The sequence below is a fragment of the Paramormyrops kingsleyae genome, chromosome 2, assembly GCF_048594095.1.
Source record: "Paramormyrops kingsleyae isolate MSU_618 chromosome 2, PKINGS_0.4, whole genome shotgun sequence".
Classification (NCBI taxonomy): Eukaryota; Metazoa; Chordata; class Actinopteri; order Osteoglossiformes; family Mormyridae; genus Paramormyrops; species Paramormyrops kingsleyae.
Genome location: NC_132798.1, coordinates 33736434 through 33754347, shown reverse-complemented (window position 1 = coordinate 33754347; position 17914 = coordinate 33736434). Strand labels below are relative to the sequence as shown.

The 17914-nt window shown below is 42.2% G+C and overlaps 1 protein-coding gene across 1 annotated transcript; it reads left to right on the top strand.

Annotated features, from left to right (window-relative positions):
• The first annotated feature begins 7239 nt into the window (after positions 1-7239).
• On the top strand, positions 7240-8239 carry selenoe (selenoprotein e). Its single transcript, XM_023828979.2, has 4 exons — positions 7240-7373; positions 7477-7553; positions 7813-7891; positions 8005-8239. The coding sequence occupies exons 1-4, from the start codon at positions 7260-7262 to the stop codon at positions 8146-8148; spliced, it is 414 nt and encodes a 137-aa protein (XP_023684747.1). The 5' UTR covers positions 7240-7259; the 3' UTR covers positions 8149-8239.
• The last annotated feature ends 9675 nt before the right edge of the window (positions 8240-17914 follow it).

Genomic DNA, 17914 nt, shown 5'->3' with positions numbered 1-17914 from the left:
TCTAGTTTTGTGTTTTTGAACGGGTTGCCGTATTGAGTAAGCTGATTTGGTTGAACTGGTTTAGTTAAAAACTGGTGGGACTAGTGTAGGTCTTAAGATTTAGGACTTACAGCTGTTTAACATGCACAAGGATGTTACATGTTAGTTGGACAACCAGAAGAGCTGCATTTAATATTTGCAAGAGGCATAAGAGTTTAAGGCTTAAGAATCTGGGCTGAAAACGCTGCTGATTCCAAGACGGGTCCCTCCTCCAGCACCCTTGGGTAAGGTCCTCATCCCGAATTTCTCCAGTAAAATCCAGCTGTATGGATGTGGAACTTTTATGTAGCTCCGGATAAATCTATCAGCCAAAAGACTCCACAAGAGGGTCTCCTTCATAAATCCTGGAGGCGTCAGAGGGCAACGTGCTTTTCTATGAAACGTTAGCGCGACATTAAAATGTTTAAATTCCATTTGAAATGCAGATCTCTGTCCGTTCAGGTTACAAAAGCCAGCCGGCCGAAGGCACAACATTTAATCTATATGCAAAGGGGAAAACCAGTTTCTCTCTTATTTCTCTTCAATTGCTGCATGAATTACAGCCACAGTGACCACAATTCAATCATGTCTGTGCCTCTGACATTACTCATAGCCACGAATATGGCTAATACAAATGTGTGTGTGCATATATAAACATACGGTACTGTGCAGATGTCTTAGGCAGCCAAAGAAAACATTTTCGGCTATTCATTTTGGTAGAAATTGTAATTGTAATTGTAATTGTCTCTGGGGAAAAAGATGATTTAACATTATAACATATGCAAATTGGCAGTAACACAAAAAATAACCAAGAATTCCATTCCTTCTCCAAAAAGTTACTGATATCTTGCTAGATTAACTGCGCTTTGGTTCTCAAATCTCTCCTCAGGGGCACCGATCAGCCATTCTACGTATTTTCCAATTTCTTCAACAGCTCAATTAATTAATGAACTTGATTTGTTAAATAACTCAATGGGGTATTGATTAGCCAAACAAGGTGGGGTAGTGGTTGAGTCAAAAATTATATGGGTGTGTGAATGGTTGCTGCAAATACTGGGGTGATTTTAGCAGAGGTTTTGAAATGTCATAATATCACAGTCTTACACCCAGAAGAACATCATATTTTAATTCATGCCTAAGACAATGTGTGTGTGTGTGTGTGTGTGTGTGTGTATATATATATATATATATATATATATATATATACATATATATATATATATATATATATATATATATATATATATATATATACATATATATATATATATATATATATATATATATATATATACATATATATACATACATACACACACACACACAGTGGTACCTCAGGACTCAAATTTAATCCGTTTAGAACTTCGGATCAAATCCTAAAAAGTTCGAGTTATGATCGAATTTTCCCCATAAGAAATACTGGAAAACCAATTACAGTAATTGGTTCCCGGCCCGAAAAAAATTACATCTAAGTATGTTTTTTTTTTTTTTTTTTGCATTTAAACAAAAAATGAACCGGATAAAACAAGAAGAGCATATACTGTACTAAACACATCTAAGCACATTTATCAAAACAGTAATTTATAAAGTAAGAAAATTAATTTATCTAAACAATGTGTAAAGTTAAAAAGACAATGTGTCCTGCCCCGATAGTCCGCTCCTTCCGTGTGCCACGCCCCCTCGTTAACTCCGTGTGGAAATCCCGTGTGAATGTAAATACAGTAAATGAGTTTCCTTTGCGGGGACCGACAATATTATTATAATTAAATGTATTAATGGTTTATTATTAATATTAAAATAATTAATAAGAAATCTTTATTTTTAAATGTATTTTATTATATAATAATAATTACTGTTACTGTCTACCATTGTCTTAATGTATTTTTATTGTCTAAATATATGTATTCAGCTAGTGTAAACATGCACGATGCTATCACAGCAAATGCAAGGCTGAGACTGAAGCGTTACCCTTCGTTTCCACTGAGAGACGTGCCGCGTGACTAATTTCCCCGCGTGTACAAGTTATCTTAGGTCGCAGTTCACGGTTTGACTTCTGAGATTCAGATCGAGTTCTAGGTAATTATTTTTCGAACTGGTTGGTTTGAAGAAATTCGAGTTCTAATGAGTTTGAGAAGTGAGGTACCACTGTGTGTGTATATACACACACACACACACACACACACAACCACAAAACACACACATACATACAGTATAAATATATCCACAGTTGTTAGATGGACAGCAGCCAGAAAACTGTAACATAAACAGACGTTTTAACAAGACTCCTGTGATTAATTTCATATATAAGGAATTTATATAAGTCATCTCTTTTTAGATCGCGTATCTGCAGCGGAAAGAGTAGCAAAATTTATGCTCCTTTATTGTGGAAGCATGTAGCTAATTTTGACAAACTGTATTACGGCTCTCATTGATTAAAAAAAAAAAACTTTATGAAGACAGTTATTGTGGTTGTTTATTTGTCTGCTGGAGGATTCTAGAACAAAATGAATATTCCCTTTTCCCTTTCCCAAGATCAGCCAAGCTCCTAAATTGCTTTGCGTTTACTTTTATTTTAATGACCTTCAAGTCGTCACCTGCTGGGATAAGAAGCAGATGCCGTAGGGATGTCATTCTGTTTTCGCGTTGAGCCTCCTCTCCTGGCGCAGGCCGACTCTGCGCTTCACAGGGTTCTGCCAGCTCGCCCCAAAAGATGCTTGACTCTCTGTGGGGCTGTAACAGCCCAGTCCACCAGGAGCAGAGCAAGGGCGATGATGGTGGGGATGCTGTTACGTACTCTGTGAGGAAGGACACGGACACACGCACTTCTATATCTTTTCTATATCTATATCTTTTCTTCCTGTTGTTTCTCATAACTTTTCTTGAAACACAAACTGAAAAACAGATGAGAACGAACACCAAACAAAACAACTTTCACAATTAGTGTGAAAAAACAATTTGTGGCTTCTTTCCACATCTATCCAAGGTCTGCTTTTTAAGAGATTGCCACCCCCCACGAGAGATAAAAACAAAAAAAAAGAAAAAGAGAATAAAACACATGTACAAAACAACCATGTGGCAGAAACACAGAAGCAATCATCTAAGGTGCATGAACACGGGGCACATGCACAATAAACAAACCTAATACAATTCCCAGAGATACCCGTACATCTCAGAATGTATGTAACTAATATAATGCAGCTAAATTAACGATTAACAGCCCCACAAACAAAAAACAACATCTTAAGAGTTGTAACTCTGAGCATCAAATGATGATCACAACATTCTGGAGACATGGAATGAGTGAGTGCGTGTGCACGTGTGCTTTCCAGTGTCTACGCAGGACAACGGACTCTAATGAAACACAGCAGCAGATTGGCAGGAGGTCACAGGAAGCCCAGAGGCCCATCTGCAGACATCAGAGCTCAGGAGGAGGTATCTCAGTCAACAACAAGCACTGAGATGGCAGAGAGGAAGTGGTGGGGGGGTGAGGCCGCGAGGATCTGACGAAGGGGGAAAGACACCTCCCTCCTGCCCCTTTTTGTCACACATGCCAGCCCCAGGGCAGGAAACCAGTAAACCCGCACTGGGGCCAGTGAGCAGCTTGCCATGCTAATGGTGTTATTCTCCAGGTGCTATTGTTTATATACTGTAAGATGTCCTGCGTCAGAGATGTGTGGGTGCTCACTGTTAGCAATAATTAGGTCGTTACTTAATATATGTATTACTTTTCCAAATTTTCAACTATCAAACCAAATCCCAACTGCTTTGGCAGGACTGGGTCATGGGATAATTATTTTTAGCATGGTTTATTTTCTTGTATTTAGGTTCCCAGTGCCAGAGAAATATCTGGGGGGAAAAAAATGTGCAAACGTGTGCAAACATTATTGGGATTTGGAGCACATGACCAGACGGGATTAACGATACAACTTCGAGCGGGGAGTGAAAATGAGAAGTGAAAACTGAGCAGGATGACGTGAAGCCCCTGAGTCACGCGTTCAGTGGTTCTAACTCAACAAGAAGCCAGGAGACAGCAACATTATTTCCCATATACACCAGGGTGTATAATCAAAGCACTGATGTCGCTGTCATCCAAGCAGTCGAGCTTCATGCATGATGGAACTTTTAACCTCAAATTACACCCCAATTGTCACCTGAAGTCCCATGTCTCACTCGATGGATGACTGTACAGCATTACTGCCCTTCCTCTGGAGACCGTGCCACTGTGCTCCTTCCAGAGACCATGAATCCGGAAGCCAAAATGTACAGTACTGACCAAGCATCCCAACCTGAAGACGGCAGTTCTAGTAGCAGCACAATTGACACTTTTGGTCTAGTAGCAGCACATTTTTGGTCTTTTGTTTATGATATTGTTCTCTGGCTCTCTCATTCTCTCTCTAACACACACACATTCATATCTTTATGGGGACTCCCCATTCGTTTCTATGGGCAAAACTCTAATCCCAAGAATGGCAACCTTAACCTTAACCACACGTAACCAAACAAAAAACAAGACTTTCTTTATATATACAGTAAATGAGTTTCCTTTGCGGGGACCGAAAAATGTGCCCACAAGGACAAAATTTAAGTTGTTTTTTTTTACCACAATGTAATATATACATGACCCCCACCCCCAAACACACAAAACAGATATATAAACATCTGCATTTATATTACACTCAGTTTTGACACAGGGCTGTTAAAAAAAACTTTCTCACTTAAATTATACAGCGATAACAAGATACGTATAAATATAGCGGGTGTAACTTTTAAAATATCAGTCGGTGCTAGAGATCTGTAGTTATCTTTTAAAAAATACAGTTATAAAGGTATATGTTTTCAAAATGGAGCCCCTTCGTATATTGTTTAACCCTCAGAAATGCCGGGACCTTTTCCAGAGTAAAGAAGCCCGAGACCGCGTTATAGGCAGAGCTCCTCTCGCTCCCCGTCAGTAGTGCGCGTCTCCAGAGCGTGAAGCCGGAGCTCCGGGGTTGACAGGAAAGGATGGTTTCGCTGCAGCATTCCTATCTGGAATGGTTTATTTTAGTTGGAAACATAATTGTCTGTGGGTTAGCGTTTGGAAGTACGCGTTGCACTGCCAGACTGCACAGATGCAGACTCTGTCGCCCTCTGTCAGCGACATGCTGTAATTACACCCAGAGAAGGGCCGAGCCTTCTTACTTCTAAATTCCCTGCCTGTCATCAGCAGTTTGCATCCATTCAGAGCTAAATTCTGTAACTGGAGACTAAACATGTATTTTTCCTACATTTGAAATCTTTAAGATTTAAAAGTAACAAAGGTAACAGGTTTCCTTACTGTCTAATTAGTCACATGTCACTTCAGGTCAGCTCAGGTTAAGGAGCATGCGCTGATGCAGCATGTTGCCACACCCACCACACAGCAAAACTCCTCAGGATCCTGGCTGGTGACCCCCCACAAGGTCCAGTCCCACCCTCCTGAAGTGACCATCCATCTGCCGCAGCCAGGTGCTACGTAGGCGTCCCCTCGGGCTGGTCCAGCCACTTGGGTCCTTAGCGATGAGGATCCTGTGAGCCGGATCACCCTCTGGGAAACGTGCCACATGGCCATAGGGCCGTAACTGACGCTCCCTCACAATGCAGGTAATGTGCCTCATTCGGGACTCCTCTACCAAACGCTCATTCGACACAAAGTCAAATCAGTGGATTTGACTTTGTAGACACACTACCGAAGGAGTCCAGTCTTTGTTTCAGCTCACTGGATAGTGTCCATGTCTTACAGCCATACAGCAAGACAGGGAGCACCAGGACTCTAAAGACCTGGACCTTTGTCCTCTTGCAAAGATATCGGGGGCGCCACATACCCCTTTCCAGTGACCTCATGGCCCCCCATTATCTCCCAATCTGCCTGCTGACCCCATAGGAAGAGTTACCGGAGACATGAATGTCACTGCCAAGGTAAGTGAATCTCTCAACAAGGTCAACATTCTCCCCGCAGATAGACACACTACTGATGTCTGTGCCTAAGAATTCATTAAATGCCTGGATCTTGGTCTTCATCCAGGACACCCGCAATCCCAGACACTCAGACTCGTCACTCAGTCTCTCGAGAGCCCCGATCAGAGCCTCCATCGACTCCGCTAACATCACAGCATCGTCGGCAAAATCACGATTAATAAATCTTTCTTCGCCAACAGACGCCCCACAGCTGCTGGACCCCACGACCCTGCCCAACATTACCCCTCCCATTCCAGATAGGGACTACAAGTCCCGTTTTCCAGTCAGTTGGGATGATGCCTGTCTCCCAAATGGAAGCTAAGATTGCCTGCAATGTCAGGAGGACAGCCTTACCACCAGCCTGGAGAAGTTCACCCTGGATACCATAGATCCCTGCGGCCTTCTCTACCCTCAGCTGATTCACCACCTGTGCAATCTCAGTGAGATAGGGTGGTTCATAGCTGATTGGAGGATCAGCCTCGAGAACCGTGGACCCAGAGATGTCCAACATCCTAGCTGGAGGATCAGCGTTAAAGAACTGCTCAAAGCAGCTGGCACAGAGGGTCATAACTGCAGTGTCATCCATAAGGACCATATGTCACTTGCTGAATAAAAATTTATAATATATTTTATGTAACTAGAAGGATGCAGTTCAAGCAGTAGTGGTTGAATAGCAGAGAAACACTCAAGTATCTTGGCTGCAGATGATTTTTTTGCTTATCTAGTACGGGATGAGGGTCCTGCTGTTGGACCCTTGAGCAGCATGACTAAGCTAAACCCAAAACTGTAAGCTGCTTTGAAGTTGAACATCAATATGCAACTAAGTGATAAATATGTGGATGGTGGATTGTAGGAGGTAAATGTCCAGCGACTCAGGTCTGGAACCTGAAAGCATGACGTTGCTGTTTATTCTACAACACATTTTTGTGGGAGAAAATGGCAAAGGCACAGCTGGTTTACAAGGACGGTAAAAGCTGTGAGGTGGAAGTCAGGGGTCCACTCTAAAAAGTACAACATACAACATGACATTTTAAAACTTGAAATGATCAGCGTGGATCTATACAGTCTTCTACTTAGATCATTTAGCCATTTTTAAAGTTATAAGTTGAATGAAAATAAATAAAGAAAACAAGTACTGAAAGTACTGAAGCAATAACAGGTTTCTCCCCCCTACAGCCACTAACATTTGGTGCAGCCCATCTGTCACATCAGCTTCTAGTCTTCGTATCACACAGGGGTGCACTCAAAGGCAGCACCTGTACCCAAAGATGTGGCTCATTCTGCTGTTAGCTCTCGCAATAACCGGCCTGGGAAGCTCCGACAGGAACACGTCAGACATGGCCGGTGAGGAGAAGCTGGCAATAGCCAGGGGTAAGATCATGGTGAGTGGGAGAAGATTCTGGTAACGTAGCATCGCTTTTGGCAGTGGTTGGCTATCGTGCAGCATTTGTGCTGACCCAACTGGTGTCGCTTCTTCACCTCCAGGCTCCCAGTGTGATCGGATGATCGATCAAGAAGATGCCTGAACTCCGTGAATTTTTGATGGAGCGCTGGGCTTTGTAGTATCCTCACATTTAAGCTCACTTCACAATCACAATTCACACTGATGCCTAGCAGACGGTCGCATTTAAAGTGACTGCATCAGTTTAGCTATTTAAATAGGCAATTTACAATTTGTGACTCTATTTTCCTTAGTTACTCTTTATGCTTTGGTGTGTTTGAGGTTCACAGACTAATCGCATTTTAGAGCCAGATGTAAGCTTCTTGCTCGCTTGTTTGGATGCCATTTTCACACTGTTTGCTTTGACTTGACTCCTAAAGCCATAACCTAGAATATGAATCAGGGGAGGAGAAAAATCCTCGGCTCATTTTCTACAATGAGAAAGAGGATGTCATAAAGGTGAGGGGAAAAGGGATTAAATTTAAGTGATTAATCATACAAGTTCCATAGATGTTTCTTATTTTATGTATGTATGGCACTTTTTTTTTTTTTTGTACCACGTGCTTTTTCAGACGGTTCCAGTGAAAAAGATGAAAGCTGACGAGATCAGCAATCTTCTGGATTCTCTGGGTTTTTACAAAAGATCCAAGAAGGGAGAAGAGGTACCTGAGGAATTCCAGCATTTTCCCCTGAAGTCTCCCAAAGATGAGCTTTGAGGACACCCTGTGGCTACCTTTGTTACTGCACCAAGCTGCATAATGACGTCTGGGGCCGAAAGACCAAAGTGTGTCTGGCTCCAAGACCGACAAGGGCTCGGTAGCAGTTAGGCAAAGTTAAATCACTGTGTGCTTTCAGAAATTGCAATAAAAATCTGATTTCTTAAGTGAGATTCCTGTGGTGTCTGTTGATTTCGGTGATATACTCAGGGCCAGATCCAGGCATTGGCAAGCGAGGCCCGATAGGCCTAGAACCCAAATGGAACCCAGACGAAGTCATGAAAAAATAATAATATAATGTAATATAATATAATATAATATATACATGGCCGTAGTGTTGTCAGAATACCAAAATTATGAGTTTGATATGATAAATATCAATATTAATAAATATTGCAATACCGATACTGAAATGATACTACATCAAAAAACTAAAACATCAGGAAAATTAATAGATAAAGAGATGTTAGAACATGGAAGTTCAAAGTATTTGTTTTTTTATTAATTAAATAGGCCTAACAACATATTTTGTCAATATCAGTCAAATTAAATAAAATATAGCCTATTTTGTCACAGGTGCAAAGCAATACTGAATACTGAACTAAAATTATTCAGTTGCAACTATACAACCACTGAACATTAAACTGCTCACTACAAACTCTGTAGATAATCTACAATAACCGGGTCATGATTTCTGGTTAGAGACATTGCTGTTGAATTTTTCAAATGTCATTTTTTTGGCTCCTTAATTACCACAGAAAAAATGTCATTCGCTTCCATTACATTTGAGTGAAGACCGACATTTCTAAAGCCAGTATCTTCAAAACTGGACAACTCCCAGCAGAACATCCTTGATGGATAAGATAGCACTAAAGCCCCACTTTTTTCAGTTTTGGGGTGAACTGCCCTTTTAAACAGTTAAAAAAGTTCACTTGTCACAAAATAAATTACACTCCTTTGACATTTGAGGGACAGGCCTGATAATTGTTATGTATCACATTCGCTAAGCTATCGCTCTTTAAATTCTTCAGGTGCGTTGCCAAGTTCAATGTGTTGGCTCCCTTCGCGTTGATTGTAACATCTTTTACACAAACTTTGTGGCGCCTGTGGATTTGCCCTGACTGTCAGCAACATAAGCAGAATAATGCCATATTTCGCTTTGTACGTCCACTTTATCGATAAGCTGTGGATGGTTGGCAACAGCACTGGTACTTGCAGCCATTGCTCTCCTGTATTGGTGCTACATTCGCGAACGATTTGTTCACGGGGAACGAGTCCCTTACAGCAACTATATATTCACGTTCACTTTCCCAACAGAGATTTGTTGAAATATGACATGAACGCTGCTTCCCTCCTCGACTATGGCCAATTGGGGCCGATGAGGCATGTAAGGCCATGCTGTAAGTGAGCATATGACTGGCTGGAAACTAAACCTGGGACTGAACACACGCATACAGTGAACAAATGACAGACTTGGTGAGTCAGTTAGTGAATGTGAGAGTCTCTCCACTCCTTCAGGTCTCTCATTCTTGTTCTGAATGGAGTGACCAAGTTGGTGGGTAAGTCGGTGAACAAGAGACTCAGGTTACTTAATGAGAGAGCGTACCTCAGTTGTGACTGAAATACACCATGTACTGGTGTAATATATAACCTACATGTTCAGTGACTTCCCAGGTGGTGCAATTAGATTTTAGAGATGCAATATTTTCATGATTTAAAATTATTTTAACCAAGGTCTATTAGTGTTTGCACTGTCACTATGTGATGAACTATTAGGTCTGCGTTTTTAACAAATTTGAGTACCTAAGGCACAATGTTGACTTAGACTATAGTTAAAAAACAAATACAGTTTTTCTCACATGAATTATGTGGAATTTAGCTTAACGTCGCGGTATCACAGTACTGTTTTGGTATCAGTATAGCTAGGGCTAATATTGGTATATCTAGGGTAATTTCCTAGGGCTCCTGAAAAGATCAGGCGGGCCCTGGATAAACTCAATTTCATGCACATATTAACCTTGCAAAGTAAACATCAAACTATCACCTAACCCCCAAAAAATAAAATCAAAGCCAGTTATTTACATAAATGTTAGCTAACATTATACCACAGCACTGCTGAATTCTCAGATCTCAAGGGTGTTGATTAATTTTCTATAAACCTTTCTATGAAATATGCACACCGTGCTGGCCAAGCAAATCACAGCAGTACATCAATGTTCAATTATCATCTTCAGTTCTAACTAACGCTACTTAACGGACCTTATAAAAGCAGCGACCAGTACTTTTGGATGAGGACCAGGACCTGTGGTCCTGTTTAACCTGCCTGAACGAGATGGTACTCAACTCCAAGTTTAGTAATCAGTAAACTCTAAATAAACTGGGTATTACCCATAATGCAGCTCAATACATGGAGTAACATAAAGCTACATTAATAAATCAATTCATAAATCAATCAGCACAGGACTAAGAGATACTTATATATATATATGACAAACATAGGAGCAAACGCAAGGTAGCTGTGACTGGTTAATAAGAGGGTCGGGACATAGGGTAAGACTAACAAGCTTCCCAGCGGGAGCCGAAGTGGCAACGGCCACAGCCCAGGTGGCCCACGGTGAATAGGCGTGAACATGAGCAGCAGCTGCAAGCAAGCAGGCGGGAGCCGTAAATGAGGCGTTGGCCACAGGCGGGGGCTGTCTGGGAGACGACGGCTGCAAGCGGGGCAAGGTGCAGCGATGGAGGCCTTTACTGTGCCGGGTGAGGCAATGACTGACCTGGAAAGCTCAGGGGTCAACGGGGAGGCTGTAGGTGAGGCAGACTTCAACAGAACAGCAGAGAGCGCCGATGGCAAGTCAGGGGGCAACGAGGCAGTCACCGCTGCTGACAACTGTGCCGGGAGCAGGCATCACTGCCAGTAACCACGGGGTAGGCTCGGGAGTAACTGGACACTGGCTGGGCGTGACCTCTAGGGAGTTGAACTTAGGGAGCTGGGAACGGGTAGCAACCTCTTTGCCTGGGCTGGACCCTAGTATCATAGCAGGGGTACCAGGCCCTGTTGAAGTGACTGCTGTGGGTCACACCTTCCTCAATAGTTTCCGTCTCCCTCTCAGAGTTGGGGACGGGAGGACATTCCAACTGGGCAGCTGAGTGGCAGGGGACAGAGGCAGGTTTTCTGGTGATGGCAAGCAATCCTGATGGGCCTGCATCAGGCATTGCATCGTTCTCCTGCATGCCCCCTACCATCTGAGGATCCGAAGTAGGAGAGATGGTCAGCAGTCTCTCACCTATCTGGTCAAGCAGGGTGATGATTCTGGGAGATCTCTGTAGAAAGGGATCCAAGAGCAGATCCTGGTGCAGCACAAGCAGATCAAGATGCTCATAAGCGGAGATACGGCGTGGCTATATACAGTGAGAGAGCGACGATCATTGTGGTTCGTTCAATGGGTTCAGTCATTCAGTCACAACGTGCAAGCAAGGCATGACCCAAATGCAGGCTACAGTCTCAATTCCCCAGGCTGAGGTATTTTTTGAAGCACACAGGGCAAGTGCACTGACGTGGACATACAACAATTATAGAACAGGGAGCACAGGATTAAAAGACACTAATATTAATATATATGACTAATAAAGGAGCAAATGCAAGGCAACTGTAGCTGGTTAACATGAGGGGAGGAACAAGAGGTAAGACTAGAAAGCTCCAAGCATGGCTGATTAGTAGCTAAACCAGAGGAAATCGCAAGGATCAGACAAACAGGATGGCGCACTTCCAGGGCTTTAGGTGCAGGCTAGCTTTACAGATAGCAGCAAAGATGATGTGTAGATTGTTGAGCACTCCGTTTTTACAGTTTGAAGCATTGGCATGCAGATTGTCCAAGTAAATAATGCACTGGCTATGTAGTACATGAGTCGGCACTCATTCTGTTAACTTCTCAACAGTAGCAGGAACGTTGCATAGCCCAAAGAGCATGACCTGTAAGTGCCATATACCGAGACCAATGGTTAAGGTGGTCTTGGGTCAGATATCCAGAGCTAGATTGACTTGAGAGTAGCCTGTTCTATGGTGCCATCACATAGACCCGGTGATGTGATCCAGTGTATTGTCGATCCGGGTACGAGTCCTGCTGGATCACAACATTCAGACACCAGACATTCACACAAAATTGCTATGACCTGTGCTTCTTCTTTACTAGGACTGCAGGTACAGCCCATGGACATTGTGAAGGCCTTATGTTTCCCACTGCCGCTGTCTCCAGGATATTCTGCCCTGCTGCCTGATGCTTTGGCAGTGCCAACAGGTAATGTCACAGACAGATAGACTGGGCATCTCCGGTTTGGATTTTAGTGTTGGTTGCAGATGTGAGTGAGCCAAACCTCCTGCTCTGTGGCCCACCCCACCAGCATGATGTTGAGCTACCACTTCCCCTTAATTAGCATGTACATGCCGCTGATGGGTGCAAGCTAGACCCCCATCACTTCCCACCCAAGTGGGCCGGCTGGTCAGTGTCTGGGAGGACACCTGGGTGGAGGATGGTGATAATGGACCTGTGTCTTCTAAGGCTCGGCAATCTCTGCCCTCCAAAACACAGTCTACACAGAGGCCACAGTTGTGGCCCAGCCTGCCCACTTGGATAAAGAGATGAGGGCTTGGTGGGCAATGTGGGCTATGACTGTTTCATGGCACTACTCGCTCTGTGTTTTTTAGCAGTTGCAACACTGTTACTCCTCTGGGAAAGTGAAGAAGGTGATTGACATCGCTTGCTTCATTGATCCCCATTTCAAGGGCAACTTTTCCCAAAAACCATGACACCATCAGGTCCACTGTAGAGGAAGCAGTGAACTTGGCAAAAACAACATCACTGCCACCGCAAGAATTACCTGCCACCTCTGCTGATCAAGAAAAACAAAGCAGCACTTCCATCACCACTGCACCTTCTGCTGTTACAAAGAAGAAAGTCTGTCTTTCTGGCAAAAAAAAAATTACATCAGCAAAACAAAAGAAGGTCAAAGGAGAAGATACCCCCCCCCCCCCACCCCCAAAAAAAAGAAAGAGTGACATCCTCTAATGCAGACCCACTGGCATGGTGGAAGGCTCATTTTCAGATTTGCTTTTCCTTGTCTGCATTCCAGCCACCAGTGTGCCCTCAGTGATGGTGTTCTTTTTAGAGAAAATAATTCAATCATCATGTTCTGATTATTGTTGACCTGCAGGTTTAAATTAACTTAAGAAAGAGACCCCATATATTTGCATTTTTTTTACAAAAGGATTCAATTATTTGTGTTCTGAGCTTGTTGAGCTGCAGGTTTAGGCTCCCTTAAGGGACTACATTTACTTAGAATTTAAATGTCTTAGAAGACATTTATTTAGAATTCAGTTGTTTTAACATAGACATTTAGTAATGCCTCCCCTGGAGTCGACACCCTAGGCCGCAGTTCGATGATCGGCTTTGTAGTCGTGTCGTCGGATTTGCGGCCGCATGTCTTGGACACTCGGGTGAAGAGAGGGGCGGAGCTGTCAACTGATCACTACCTGGTGGTGGGTTGGCTCCGCTGGTGGGGGAGGAAGCCGGCCAGGCCCAAGCGTATAGCGAGGGTCTGCTGGGAACGTCTGGCGGAATCCCCTGTCAGAGGGAGTTTCAACTCTTACCTCCGGCAGTACTGCTCCCATGTCCCAGTGGAGGCGGGGGACATTAAGTCCGAATGGGCCATGTTCCGCGCCTCCATTGTGGAGGCGGCTGACCGGAGCTGTGGCCGTAAGGTGGTCGGTGCCTGTCGTGGCGGCAATCCCCAAACCTGCTGGTGGACACTGGTGGTGAAGGATGCCGTCAAGCTGAAGAAGGAGTCCTATCGGGCCTTTTTAGCCTGTGGGACTCCAGAGGCAGCTGATGGCTACTGGCAGGCCAAGCGGGATGTGGCTTCGGCGGTCGCTGTGGCAAAAACTTGGGTGTGGGAGGAGTTTGACGAGGTCATGGAAAACGACTTCCGGACAGCTTCAAGGTGATTCTGGTCCACTATCCCGCGGCTCCGGACAAGAAAGCGGTGCAACATCAACACTGTTTATGGTGGGGATGGGGTTCTGCTGACCTCAACTTGGGACGTTTTGGGTCGGTGGAGGGAGTACTTCGAAGACCTTCTCAATCCCACCGACACGCCTTCCAACGTGGAAGCAGAGTATGGGGACTTGGGTGTGCAAAGGTCGGGGGCAAAGGTCGCTGAGGTGGTTAAAAAGCTCCTTAGTGGCCGGGCCCCGGGGGTGGATGAGATCTGCCCAGAGTTCCTTAAGGCTCTGGATGCTGTGGGGCTGTCCTGCTTGACACGCATCTGCAGCATCGCGTGTCAAGTATCATTATGGTCGTACTACAGCACTTAGTTTGGGGAAATGTACCTGTGTCTATTTTTAAAGAATTTTTATTGCTAATAAAATTCAATAACTTTCGTACTATAAACTGTAGTTCCACCAAAATCACTACACACATCTACACACATCTACAGTATCATTATGGTCATACTACAACACTTAGTTTGGGGAAATGTGCCTGTGTCTATTTTTAAACAATTTTTATTGCCAATAAAATCCCTTTAACAATAAACTAAGCCACATTTTCCCAACCTAGGTGATGCAGTCCTACCATAATAAGATTGCAAATGTATACAGTAATTTTGGTGGTACTACAATTGATAGGAGCAAAGTTATTGCATTTTATTTAATAATAATGTTTTTTTCCCAAACTAAATGGTGTAGCATGACCAAAATGAAACTGTAGAAGTGTGTAGTGATTTTGGTGGTAGTACAGTTGACATGAGCAAAGTTATTGAATGTTATTCCTAATAAAACAAATCTTTAAAAATAGACTATGGTACATTTCACCAAACTAAGGGGTGTAGTATGACCATGATAACATTTAAAAGCCTTTAGTGATTTTGGTGGCTCTTCACTCTTTGGAAGTGAAGTTATTGACATTATCCGTTGTCGATTTGCACTTTGTAGACGGTACGTAAGCTACGTCGGTAAAGTTAGTTTGCGGTTCGTTTTTCACGTTGCAAACGGCCATAAAAACCTTATATGTGCACGAAAAAATACGAATTATGGCTCCTTGTGATAGTCCTGCTGTGTGAATTCAGAAAATATAAATACATTGCGTAAAAACAGCCTTTAATGTATTTTGACCAGTTATTTTCATTAGCTTCTCACGTCAAAACCAGACGTCCTCATGACTCAAAAAGCGTCTCATATTAAACATCCTGATTTGTGAAAAATTTCACAACTGATAATTTGTCCATATATCGCGTGTAAACCCATAAAAAACACATTGAAAAACGCGCGTTTTAAGGAGGACCGGACAGATAGTTCTTAAGGTGGACCAACAGTATAGCCCAAATACACACATTTTAATAATTCCATTAATCATACATGCATTTAAACTGCTTAAAACTGATCAAGATGACTTGTGATGGTCAAACAAGGACCTTTCACATCTTTATATACCCCTCAGACACTGACATTGATTTGTTAAAGCTTTCACAAGTCATATTTTAAGAGCTATGACTGATTAAAGGCCCTAAAAATGACCAAGATGACCTCTGACTGACCAAATCAAAACTTTCACACCTTCATCTATCCTAGAAGGACTCACCCTGATTTGTGAAAGTTTTCACAAGTCATATTTCAGGAGTTATGACTGATTAAAGTACAGTAGTATTTATGGCGGATCAAGGTCTCAACCTAGGTGAATTCAAAGGCCCTAAAAATGACCAAGATGACTTCTGACTGACCAAATCAAAACTTTCACACCTTCATCTACCCCAGAAGAACTCACCCTGATTTGTGAAAGTTTTCACAAGTCATATTTCAGGAGTTATGACTGATTAAAGTACAGTAGTATTTATGGCGGATCAAGGTCTCAACCTAGGTGAATTTAAAGGCCCTAAAAATGACCAGGATGACCTCTGACTGACCAAATCAAAACTTTCACACCTTCATCTACCCCAGAAGAACTCACCCTGATTTGTGAAAGTTTTCACAAGTCATATTTCAGGAGTTATGACTGATTAAAGTACAGTAGTATTTATGGCGGATCAAGGTCTCAACCTAGGTGAATTCAAAGGCCCTAAAAATGACCAAGATGACCTCTGACTGACCAAATCAAAACTTTCACACCTTCATCTATCCTAGAAGGACTCACCCTGATTTGTGAAAGTTTTCACAAGTCATATTTCAGGAGTTATGACTTATTAAAGTACAGTAGTATCTATGGCGGATCAAGGTCTCAATCTAGGTAAATTTAAAGGCCCTAAAAATGACCAGGATGACCTCTGACTGACCAAATCAAAACTTTCACACCTTCATCTATCCTAGAAGGACTCACCCTGATTTGTGAAAGTTTTCACAAGTCATATTTTATGAGTTATGAAATATTTATAATAGTAATGACTGAAATCCTATGACATGAAATAAGCACAACAGTACATGGAAATTCAGTTGTGATGAACATCTCTGAAGTCCATGTGTGCTCCTTGACACAACAGAGAGCCACAACAGACATTACAACAATGATACATGAACTTCTCTGTGTTGTGAAAGTTCAAAAATGTTATGTTGAAAGTTGAACATCATTTTATTACAATGAACTATTAGTGTAGTTTAAACATTACATCAAATAGAACAGTAACATAAGTTTAACAAATTACAATGATTAATAAACAATAACACAATAACTTAATAAAATTCACAATGTTAGTTTTTACTTATTATGTACAACATATACAAAACTATGTTTTGTTTGGGTTACTGATGGTGTCAATTTCCTGTTCTGTGAGGTCTGTGCATTTCACATGTGTCCACAACATGCACTCGTCACATTGGATCTACACAGAAAATCACCCAAACAAAACATGGTTTTGTATATGTTGTACATAATAAGTAAAAACTAACATTGTGAATTTTATTAAGTTATTGTGTTATTGTTTATTAATCATTGTAATTTGTTAAACTTATGTTACTGTTCTATTAATAAATGCATTTTCACTTCATAAACTTGAGAATAATTGTTCCAGTTTATTCTCTCCTTTGGGCCTCATTCTGGGGTGAGCTGCCACTAGCAATTTACTGTACATAGTTGGATCCAATCAGTTGTGTGGTATAAATGCATTATTAATGTATAAATACATTGAATAATTTAAAAGATACACGTGTACAGATACTAATCATAGGTCAAAACATTGATATATTAGGCTGAATTATAAACGCCAGTTTATAATTTGGAGAAGGTACAACCGCTGCATCCTTGATATTTGGAGTAGAGCAAGACCAATATCTGGGGATGTTTCCTGTCCTCTGTACTTCTGTTCTTGAGCATTGGAACTGGTCTTCGGAAATAAAAGATGATGTGAAACGGATACACGAGAACACAAGTACGGTCAAGTACTCATATTGAGAAACACCAATTGAGTATTGGAACTGGTCTTCGGCAATAAAAGATGATGTAAAACGGGTACACGAGAACACAAGTACGGTCAAGTACTCATATTGAGAAACATCCACGGACGTGTTCCCCACAAACAAATCAATTGCGAAAGTCACACCATTACAAGCCAAGCATTCAAGCTCACTCCACGAGGCAACCGGCCTCTGTTTCCCCTTCTAATCTGTGCATTTAAACATGTACAATCAGGCTCATCCATGCATAATCAGTATTCACAGAAAAACGTGCAGAACTGTAGAAATAATGTATACACTCAGAAGTTTTTATTAATAAAAATCAATACCTTA